This window comes from Ostrea edulis, chromosome 8, assembly GCF_947568905.1.
Source record: "Ostrea edulis chromosome 8, xbOstEdul1.1, whole genome shotgun sequence".
In the NCBI taxonomy this organism is placed as follows: Eukaryota; Metazoa; Mollusca; class Bivalvia; order Ostreida; family Ostreidae; genus Ostrea; species Ostrea edulis.
Genome location: NC_079171.1, coordinates 52,598,091 through 52,610,100, shown reverse-complemented (window position 1 = coordinate 52,610,100; position 12,010 = coordinate 52,598,091). Strand labels below are relative to the sequence as shown.

The 12,010-nt window shown below is 37.4% G+C and overlaps 1 protein-coding gene across 3 annotated transcripts; it reads left to right on the top strand.

Annotated features, from left to right (window-relative positions):
• The first annotated feature begins 5,688 nt into the window (after positions 1-5,688).
• LOC125663350 (uncharacterized) lies at positions 5,689-11,772 on the top strand. 3 transcript variants are annotated; one of them, XM_056146440.1, is made up of 3 exons: positions 7,784-8,191; positions 8,423-8,526; positions 9,518-11,772. In XM_056146440.1, exons 2-3 carry the CDS (start codon positions 8,501-8,503, stop codon positions 11,538-11,540), a joined length of 2,049 nt encoding a protein of 682 aa, XP_056002415.1. In that variant the 5' UTR covers positions 7,784-8,191; positions 8,423-8,500; the 3' UTR covers positions 11,541-11,772. The 3 variants fall into 3 exon arrangements, with proteins under 3 accessions (XP_056002416.1, XP_056002415.1, XP_056002414.1); XM_056146441.1 differs by lacking the exons at positions 7,784-8,191; positions 8,423-8,526 and adding an exon at positions 5,689-5,713; XM_056146439.1 differs by having other exon boundaries at positions 7,784-8,526.
• The last annotated feature ends 238 nt before the right edge of the window (positions 11,773-12,010 follow it).

Below are 12,010 nucleotides of genomic sequence, written 5' to 3'. Positions count from 1 at the left end.
AATGGCTTGTGTGAATGAAAGGTGAAGATAACGACCAGTGATCAGACGCACAACTCATTTAAGGAATACGATATAGTGAGTTGGGCAAATACGGACACCTGGATATAGGTATCTAGGAGGAGTAAGCATCCCATGTCGACCTGTAATACCCGCTGTGAACCCTATATCTTGATCAGGTAAACGGAGTAATCCGTAGTCAAAATCAGTGTACCGTAAACTATATTCAGGTTGAGGTTCATGGTTAAGCAAATATGAATATTGGTTTGTTTACAGGATTAGAAATGTTTCCCTGTGATGAAATATTCACCACTAGCTTCAAGCATAATAACAATAGGGTACAACATGTATGTATACTTTGTTGCCAAGGTAATATTCATCACTGTGAAAACTTTCAACCTATCATTCAACAAATGAATATGAATAAGTGGTAGAGAGAGGGGGTAGTCATAAAAAAGGAGTATGTTAATTCCTTCAGTCAAAATAAATGTCTGACCACCCCCCCCCCCCACCCCCCAAATTACCACTTATTTATTTGTTGAATGATTCTCTGTGACCTATTAAATTTGTCATCAAAAATGGAGGGGGGGGGGGGGTCACTCCAGGAATCTGCAAGACAATATATTATAATTCATAGATATGCATTGTGATCTGATGTAGACCTATAGTAAAATGATCAATAAGCAAACAAATAGAATGGGTAGTTTTCTTTTTCATTCATATCCAGTTTTTCTGTCAGCTTTTACCATCTACATTTACCAGTAGTTGAATGATCAGATCCATGAACATGTACTGTATCTTGCAATCAACAGCAAAAGTGCTGTCCTCCCTGATAGGGAAAGCAATCTCTGGTGTTATACTATACACAATGTCATTCTTAATTGTCACTTAAATACCCCTACATTCTAGATATGATATGAAAGTGGCAGGTGATGGGCCAATGATTAAGGATATGCGGGACGATGATCACGTGATGGTTGCGAATTTATTATAAATTTAGAACCGGACGCAGCTTCCCGAGAAAAATCACAATACTGTACAGACACACTATACAACGTCATAATAAAAAAAAAGTACGTCACGACGTTGTATCGCGGGGAAAATGTCATCATAATTTTGTTGTAATTTGCTACCGCTGTCAAGTGTTTTGTGTAAATCTGTTGATTGAATTCTTGTCAAATGATAATTTTCATTTTATTTCATAGTGATTACAAGTCTCTTTTTCATATATATACATTGCATATATTATATATATGTATAGTATGCGCCACAATAATTTTGATAGTATAGCCTACAAGTCACCGAAATCGCTCCTACATGCACATGCAATTTGCATCTCTGCATTTACAAAAAGAAAGTCAACCGTCTGTAAACAATGACTCAGTGCAAGTGTAAGATGATGATCGTTTGTTGATATTTACTATAGTAGTGTGAAACTAGAACTGGACACACATTTCTCCGAATCTTGCTTGGGAAACGTACAAACTATTCAGGTGCTTTTATAATCGGTCCTTGTTTGCGAAAAATACTCCCCCCCCCCTTTATGACGACAATCGTTACTTTTGGTCAAATATTAACGTCCATACTAGGAATGTTTAATTTTTGCAAGCATTTTCATGTAAATATAAGTACGCTTTATCTCTGAAACTATTTCATATTCCAAATTATTTTTACTAACTTTACAAAACACTGCTGCGGAAATGGTAACTGATTTAAAAAATATGACACACGTCGGAATTTATGCGAGAAGCAGACATGTGAAAAAGAAAAACGTACAAAGTCACAACATGTGCGATGCATAAATACCTTGAAAAATAGCATGGAGACGATCGAGTCAAGCGACACTAGCTACCATGGCCGCGGAAATGCTGTTGATCTAGTAAAGAAAGTAGCTCGATTGACGTTAACTAGACCTAACCCGTGGTTTGAAAGAAGACGTATTGTTTAGAGCTAGACTAGACGTTTTGTTCGCAGCCATGTTTAATATATACATGTATATTTTAAAAAAAAAAAATTTTTAATTTGTTTCCATTAACTCAATTTTTGTTCCATAATTATGAAAATTCTAAATATTTCATTAGGTTCAAAACAAATATAGTTTCTAACAATGTATTCCAAAACAGGCACGAAGAATTAGGCTCCCCCCTTGCATCCCCCCCCCCCTTTGACAATGAGCTTTTTTTTTTTTTTTTTTAATTTTGTAGTGCAAATAAATTGAGACTGTCCCATCCCCCATTACTTTTAACAGCAGTTGTACATGAAAAGAATATAAGCTTGAAAGTTATTAATAACAAATATTTCACCAAGCCTAACACCAAGTGAACATATCAATGTATAACTTCAAGGACGCCTACCTCAAAATCAAGATTAGCTTCACCCCTTCATATTTCTACAGGAAGTTGGGTATATGAATAGCTTTTAATTGCAGTGTTTGCAATAAAATTCATTGACAGGTTTTCGAGCAGTACTTCATTTAGTATCTGGACTATCATGTTTTTAAGTACTAATTTCCACCCCAAATCCTTAATTTTTCCCAAATTCTTATTATATGGTTATGTTTAAGCATTTTATTATTATATATTTTAGATTTTACATATATTCTAAAAATTGTTGTAAAAGATATAGATAAAAATTCCATCAAATTATTTTTTTGAATTGAAAATCGGAATAATCTTGTAAAATTCACAATTTTCAAAAAGGGGGGTAATTCAAAGCTTATTATCTCCCTTGTATACCTAGAAAGTGGCCATGAAATTTATGCACATTGTACAGGATATCCTGATGGTGCTTCATGAAAAAAAAGAAAAAAATATTCATTGACGAGTTATTTTTGGCCACATCGTCCCGCATGTCCTTAAGCTGTGTTCAGCATTCATAGAGGCGATAATTGACAATTATTGCTGAGACTGATTGGCGTGTGGTGTATTGACCAGGGCAATAAAACACAGTCCAATGACACAAACAGTTGATTAATCACCTAGACCAGGTATATTGAGCACGTGAATCAACCATGCAGTTAAACAAGTAGATAAATATCTCAGGTGAAATCTGAGACCTTTCTCCCCTTGTTTTTAATGATAAATGAAAATAATCATCCAATCGGATTCCATTAATTAAACAGCCAAATTGTTTGTGATGTAGTGAAGTGATTGATGTTGAAGAAGGTATACCAAGGTCATTGTAGAGGTTACCTCTTTGTGTAGAAGTTTTACCCCTTGTTGATGTTGCAGATGTATTCAGCAATGTAGAATGGTGGTTTTTCATGTCACCGGTCAACAGGAGATGCTTACTTCTCCTCAACACCTGATCCCACCTCTGGTATATCCAGTGGTCCGTGTTCTCCCAACTCTCTGTTTTGTATTCCTTATAGGAGTTATGAGATTGATCACTGTTCGTTGTCTTCACCTTTCTTTTGTTTCACAGAGATCTCATTCAATCTGCCAAAGAGAGACAACATCCGTATAAGGAATTAAAGTCAACAATTTCTAACGAATTGCTGCTTTTGTGTTGCCTTGGTTGCCATTTATGGTTTGGAATTCAACAAAAATCGATTGTTTTCTGCAATAGTAATGTTAATTTAAGATACATGGCTGGAATAAGTTATGTAATATTTTCCAAGCATAATTTATAAGAGAAAATCCGGGGGGAGGATAGTAAAATATTTAGCTGGAGATAATCTGATAATATTGAAGGCAAGTTCTATATCCTTAACCTCGGCTGTAAATATTGCTGCTTGAGCTGGAAGTCCAGCAGAGAAAATATCATCATAAATTACGGCAACAGCCACCCTTGTATTATCTTGTGAACCATCGGTATATATCACAGCAGGAGGATGTTGTATTATATTGTGAACCATCGGTATAAATAACAGCAGGGACGGGGGGGGGTGTCTTGTATAATCTTGTGAACCATCGGTATAAATCACAGCGGGGGGGGGGGGGGGGGGTCTTGTATAATCTTGTGAACCATCGGTATAAATCACAGCAGGGGTATCTTGAGATTGTTTAATTTTGTTTCTGACTTTTTATAATCTCTTAGACACTTACTCAATATTGGTTTGTATAATTTCCAATAAGCAACACGCCTTCGCGCCGTGTTGCTTGTCTGTGCGAAGACGCGTTGCTTGTTGTCGTGAGAGCGCGAAGGCGCGTTGTTTGCGCGAAAGCGCGTTGCTTTTTGGCGTGAGAGTGTGAAGGCACGTTGCTTGTTGGCGTGACGGCGTGTTATGACTAACCCGCAGTCACGCTTTTGTAAATGGCCCTATCCGGACACCATATTTAGAAGAGTTTAACAATCGTTCCCATACCCCTCTAAATGTCGAAAAATCTTACGACAAACGAAACCGTCAACTATATAACAATTCGTTGACCTTGACCAGGTGTAAATTAGATACACTGGGTGTAGAGTACAAAAGTCCATATTGAGTATATTACACTACACCAAACTAAGGTGTAAATTAAATACACCAAACTAAGGTGTAAATTAAATACCCCAAACTAAGGTGTAAATTAAATATCCAAAACTAAGGTGTAAATCAAATACCCCAAACTAAGGTGTAAATTAAATACCCCAAAGTAAGGTGTAAATTAAATACCCCAAACTAAGATGTAAATTAAATACCCCGTGTACAACAGCCCCTCTCCTCAGTACCCCATGCTTGTCGTAAGAAGCTAAATGGGGCGGTCCTTTGGATGAGATGCCCCGCGTCACAGCAGGTGTGGCACGATAAAGATCCCTCCGTAAGCGCCGAGCATATGCCTATATTTTGCAACTTTTCACCGGCAATGATGACTTCTCCATATAAGTGGGTCTTTCAGTTAACGCCACCAACCCACCCACCCCCATTTTTACCTGTATGGTGATCAATGGTAGGCCGCCTGTCAATCAAAAGTTTAGCAATATATCTCAGGTGGAGTGACATCTGCAGAGATTGTGGTCTGGAGGGACCCCAGAGAAATGTTTTGATAACAATAACAGTCCATATTTACAATCATTCTTTAGATCTTGAGGAAGCCCAGTACACCCGAGTTTTGATAGCATTGATCTATCCACAAGTGCTATTTTCTCGTAATCAAAATTTTCGAGAGAAAAATCCCCATAGCAATGCAATTTTAATATAATTGTATTTTTCCTGTCTATATACATGTATACTTGTAACTTATTGAAATAATTTATATTACCAATCTATGATAGTTCTATATTCATAAAAGAAATTATTCATTGAGCCAATGACTGAGAGTAAAAGAGAGAAAGGGGGGGGGGGGGTGGTGTAGACTGTGTGTCATTCAGCCATAGAGATACAACCATTATACAAACACTATGACAACAGAAACTCTACAGAGGGCCCTGAGACAGGTCCTGTGTATATCAAAACTAGACACTAGACACTACACCCTGATGTCTTGGCCAGGTAAATAACAATGACCATAGATGATCTCCGTCCACACCCAGTGATCCGTGAAGAAACCGTACGGTATTTTATTTGAATCTTTAAATACACTGGGTGTACAACAATGTAAACAATCTGAACCGAAAGTACAGATAGGGGGATTCCCAACAACACGGGTATTTCGAAACACTTCGGGGATTTTCAACAATACGGGAATTCCCCCCAAAACAAAGGAAACGAAAGAAGAAAATTTTCATAAGAAGCGTATTTACGTTTGTACATCAGACAATACAACAGGTGCGGTAAATGTTGAAATCACTATATCAGGTGTGTATTGAATTAATGATACTTACTCGTGTACGTATGTGCTTGAGGAGAGATATTATGGAAAACAACACGACGTTTTGAGTATTAATTGGGGGAGGGAGTGTTCCGACATTCAGGTAAGAGTTATTACATACTGTGTGTATTATAATACTGAAACTCTAGATGTATTTACACCGTGGTCACATAATTAAACACTACAAGAATCATCAGGTGTTATTTCATACTGTGTGTATTATAATGCTGAAACTCTAGATATATTTACACCGTGGTCACATCATTAAACATCACAATAATCATAAGGCAAGTTTTATTACATAATCAACAAACGAAATCATTTAAAGCTTTGAGTTTCTGGTCGTATAGGGCTTTAATGAATATTTGATGGCATGCGTGGCCGCAAGTATAGCAGAAAAATAGGAATATTTTGGTATTTTAAATGTATGAGACGGCAATGCAAGAATACAACGATAGGAGGCCTCATCATTGTGTGCATTCCTTTGTGCGCCGTAAATCGAAGGTCTTTATAAGGGGTGGATCTGTAGCTCTCTGATCTGTCCCAATATTTTCTCAGAGAGCTAGAATTCTGCAGCTATATATGTTCCAGCAATTTGTTTTCAAGATAGAGAAAGGTGTAAAATATTACCAATATTTCGAATCCTAACCTATCCGTATAGTAAGCCTTTGAATATGAAGAGGATTACTACATTAATCACAGGTAATTAAGTAAATTGAAAATGGTAAAGGATATGAAACAATCGTTCCAGTTTTGTATAGATGACTCCATGATGATATTGTGATCTGGTCCAGTTCTCATCACTCAGCGCACAAATTACATGCAACTTCAAGGGGGGGGGGGGGGAGGGGGGGGGGGGGTTCCAGACCCACACTCTTGATCCGCACTTATTCGCGGACCAATCACACGACGCGTAACAAATTCGTACTATGTGACCTGTTTGGCTGTCAGTGAGAGAGAAGTCATTTCCGATCAAAGCACGCAATATTGTGACAAATAAAAGAGATGAGATGGGTTTCGAGTTGAAAAGACTTGTTGTATGACATCTTCCTGACCTGTCGTTCGCCAAAATTCCTTAAGTAACGCTGCAATTACTTGGGGAAATGTGCCACGAAGCGAGGACCCCCTTGTTTGTTTACAATTATTTTTTTTACCTTGTGTATTTTAATTATAGCGGTAAGGGGCTAATTTCTAAATCTTACACAAAAGCGTGAAACGATTACATAAATCGATAGAGGGGTACGATACACAGGAAATCTACTCATTTTTGAGAAATTATCGCCGCAAAAAATATATGAAAGGGGGGGGGCGTAAGTAACATTCATACTTCCTGTGCCTGTGTCGTCAATGAAATTCAACAATCTAAAATGGCAGCAAATTCACAGATGTCAATCGATATGACGTGACGTCAGCTGGTATATTTTGTAAGATATGATGACGCATTTTATTCAACGGATAATTGATTGATTCTCTCGAGAATTTTTCACTCATATGGAGACGTCTTCAACGGATAAAATTCCGTATTTCACTGTTGTAGACGTAATAAAGGGTTGTCTTGATTAGATGCATAAGTAACAAGTACGTAAAATCGGGGGGGGGGGGGGGGGATCACAGCGAACACTTCGTTCTGCGGATTCGTAATTTTACCTTCTAAAGTCACACGCTCGTACTAAACTGTATGGCGAAAGACGGTTTTCATGTTTCTTCATCAACTTTATGGAACTGTCTCCCGTTTGATCTTCGTGTCGAGGGTTCATTAGCTGTTTAAAAAAAACCCAAACAAACCTTAAACATATCTTTTTAAACTTGCATGTAATCTGTAATTGGGTATTTGTATACATGTACAGTTATTTCTATATAAAAAAAAACACAACAAAAACACATCAGTTTTAGTATTATTTTATGCCTTTTCCTATGCATTTATTGTTCTTTGTTTTAATTTGTTTTTATTGCTATACATGTAAAGCGCTTTAGGGTAATTGTATTAATTAAATAAAGCGCTACATAAATGTATAATAGTAGTAATTTTCCCGTTATTTCTAAATGCAAGTGTAATAGAGTGATCTTTGGGTTAATGAATAAATTTTGCTATAGATATATGCTTCAATGTATTTTACTTTAGAAAACCCTAGATCCACTCCTTTATTTCTCTAGCCCTTACATGTACATATATAGGTGAACACATTTAATAGTCATTACCTTAAGGCATATGTCAAAGGTCTTGTAGTGTTCTTGAACTTCATTGGTTGTGTTTTGTGAAGTTGCTTTTGGTTGGTTTTTATTGTTTTGGTCATTGGGTTTTACCGCCAAAATTTTGTCTAGTTTTGAGAGAGGACAGACTTCATATCGACAACATTGACTAAGACCTTCTATAAAGACTTTTCCTTCTTTTCTGAGTCCATGTACATATCCACATAGATATATATACCCTGTACTTGTATGTGGAAGCCTCTTCCCATAGAATGGTAAATATATGATTTAAGTTTTAATGATAATGTATTCTTATGACTATGGGAGAAATCTGTTCATACCAGTATATGTAACTTTAAGAGTTGTCTCCCTTTATTGTGATTTTGATACAAGTAATACATTTATCTTGATGGAAATTACATTCATTAATCATATAAGTAATATTGTCAATTATTAATTAATGCACTCTGTGATATCATATTATTGTTATTTTACCTGTATTGCAGGGCTGAAAAAATATGTGCATGTGAGATATCCTTCACTGTGATATTAAATTCCCTGAACCCATACAGGAGTTGCTTATTATGAAACTACAAACCTGTTACACAAGGTTAGTTATTTTGACATACTAAGTAAGTTACATTAGGTCACCCCCCCACCCCACCCCCACCCCCCCCCCCCCACCCCCCACTATATTAGTACTCAATGGTAAGAGTGTACATATATATTTGAACTAATAGATTTAACCTATGTGTTGAAGAATGCCCCTCGAACAACAACATTTTGACTTTTGAAATTAAGAGTTTTATATAAATTCTCCCCTCTCTATGCTATTAAGATATTGAATATTGGGCAAAATAGGATTGTTTTTCTTTCTTTGACACACCTCAGTCGTTAAAACAGGTAGTGACAGTTCCATCGACAAACGCTCGGCATCAGGTGTGAATGTCACGGGTCCTCGGAGATGACCTTAAAAACGGATGACCCGTGTCACAGTTAGTGTGGCACGCTAAAGAACCCTCACTGCTCAATGGCCGTAAGCGCCGAGCATAGGCCTAAATTTGAAGCCCTTCACCGGTCTTGGTGACGTCTCCATATGAGTGAAAATATTTCGAGTGAGACGTTATGCAAGATACAATCAATCGATCTTCCTTTCTTCATTCATGTTTCCTTGTCAATTCTTACGAACAAATTGTGAAATCAACTTCTCCTCTGGCTGAAATCTAATTTCAAAGGCCTTGAGACCCCCCCCCCCCCCTTTAAGCCTGGAGCTGCTCCGTTTTCCTCTGGCTAAAATCTAATTTCAAATTTCTAATTTGATACCCCCCCCCCCACACACACACACACTTTTTAAGTCTGGAGCTGCGCCAACACCATACCCCTCTAGATCCACCACTTTCACTGAAGTATTTCTCTCAATCTCTCACGTATGTTTTATGGATTATTTTAAGTGTAATCAAGGTTACAGGTCGAGAACTATGATAAATGAATTAATGGATGTATTCTATGTTAACACCTCAGACATCTGCTTAACAAATCCAAACAACGCTCACAATTATTTCTACATGGATTCATTTGTTATATACGTTTAATTACTACAGGATGGATCACATTCCCCGTCTATCAGAAGCTGTCTATGTGGGACTGTGTCGTAAAGTGGGAACTCCTTCTGAAGTGAGAATCAGGAGGGACGTGGTAGACACCAAGGAGTTGATGGAGAGACCAGTGAGAATAATGATGGGAATACAGAAGATGACGAGTGGCAGTCATCGTGAGGGATTTAGACTGAGAACATCAGACATAGATTGGATGTTCTGGCCACCAGATCATAAAGTGATCTGTGATCTCTCTCAGATCAGTCTGTACCGTATCCCACAACACACCGTCATTCTGATGGAGTGGGAAGATCTTCCACCGGGATTTACTAGACTAAAGCTGCTCACTGATTCCTATAATGATAAAGTGAGATCTTCGTGTGTAAACCGAAATAACGAGCTTTATGTTTCTAGTGAGTTATTTAGAACGACCTATGGTCAATTTTGTAGAAATTCTAACCCTGCCTTTCAATCATCTGTCCCACATGGGCCGAGTTTATCGTACTCACATGGACCTCAGGAATGTGATTTAGTTTTTTGTTTCGCATCCCAACACTGGCCGACACTAGCAGCACCATGGGTTGAAAGATGTCGACTACAAGGTTGGCCCTCTGATGATGTTTTACTCGACATAATGCAGTCTGGTTCTCATGTCGTCCCAATAAATAGTAATCCTGACAGAGGAAACGAATGGAGGATTTCGTTTTCACAGGCAGAGCAAAAATTAGTCTACTCAATGAATCATTCTCAGTTCTTGTGCTACGCACTTTTGAAGATTTTTCTAAAAGAGGTTATCAATTTTAGAATCAAGGATCCTATCCTGTGTTCATATTTCATGAAAACTATTCTATTTTGGGTTATTCGGGAGGATGCTTCCTTGACATGGACTCCCGATAATTTACTGTCAAATTTTTGGCAGTGTTTTAAATTGCTCATTTACTGGGTAATGAGAGGCGAGTGTCCCAATTTCTTCATTCCCCAGAACAACATGTTCAGAGTTAAAGTGACAGGAGCAGCACAGAACGCATTGTTTAATCAGTTATATGATTTGTACTGTAAGGGGATACCATGTCTTCTGTTAAGTCCTACACTTAGATCTTACCTCATGCAAGCCATATTAAATAGAACATTGACAGTAAGAACAGATGGAGACAGTATCATACCCAGTCATAGATTAGACATGCAGGTTTTTTATGAAATATATAAATTAACACCTTCAATAAAAAGCATGGAAGATTTTGCTACTTACATGATGAACATTGAAAATTTAGTTAGGACAAGACAAAGTCCATGTCAGCTAGTGTGTATTCAAAGGATGACGTCAGAGGTACTATGCCACACTGCCTGGTACATGGTTAAGTACACAGATACACATAACAAAAGTATCACATGTATATCTGATAAAATCTGTCACATGTTAAAGATAGCATCACAGATAGGTTATGTGTCAGATATATTGTATCTAGCTATGTACTACTACAGAACGTGTAGGTATGAACAATCACTGAGATGTTTACAGAGAGCACACGAGAGGATGTCAGTACCCTATGTTATGTATTTTAATAATGTCAATGTAGAGATGTACAGACGCGCCATGACGGGAGTGTCACTGAGTGATAAAATGAGAAAGGCTGTAGTGAGTGACATTGTACTAGACAGTGATTTCACTTACATTGATGAGTTGTTGTTAGAACAGACAGTCAGTTACAGGAATGTTGTGCCTTTATTACACATCCCACCTCTAGTGATGTTACACATGTTGTCAGTACTGAATCACCACAGATTACGTCATACACTAGAGTCTCACCAAGCTCTACAGAACCTCCAGACTCTGCTACTCTATGATGTCGGGGTCCATGTCCCTGTACACCTCAGAGACATATCATATCAGATACTAGGGATCTGTCAACACGTGTGTGGGGACTATGTGGGGGCCTTAAATTCCTATCAGTATTCATTAGAACAAGATCCATATCATAAAATTCAACAAGCATCAGTTTACAGGATACAGACACTTGCTCAGACTTAGCCTGGTTAATTTCATGTATAACATTTTCATTTCCAGTGATAACCAAATCAATTAGACTGGTATAGAACTCTGTTTCAGTGTGAGGCTGTATATTTCATTATGTGTCAATGTTTCTCAGGGGCGGATAACACTGCTAGTACATTGTAACAACATTGAATAGTGTTATATCATTGAAATTTCATCGTGTATATATAGTGCTGAATATCAATGTAATAAAACATAATAAAAGTGTCTATTTTATTATCATCTTATTCAGTATAACTTTGTAATATCCAATCAGTTTGTTTCACATGTAAAATTGGTAAGTAAAACTTACCCCTACATTTAGATCTATACATGACGTTTCTTACTCAGTATAACCACGCGGACTTATAGAGTTTGTATTATCCAATCAGTTGGTACATGTAAATGTAGACCTATACGTGACGTCCACACCGTGACTGTGAGTTGTTTTGTTGTTGTTTTTTATT

What these genes read in the sequence shown, in the direction of transcription:
- LOC125663350 (XM_056146440.1), top strand. Translation starts at nt 8,501, where the DNA reads ATGAAACTACAAACCTGTTACACAAG. An exon ending in CTACAAACCTGTTACACAAG is followed by an intron (nt 8,527 to 9,517) that starts GTTAGTTATTTT and finishes TAATTACTACAG; the next exon opens with GATGGATCACATTCCCCGTC.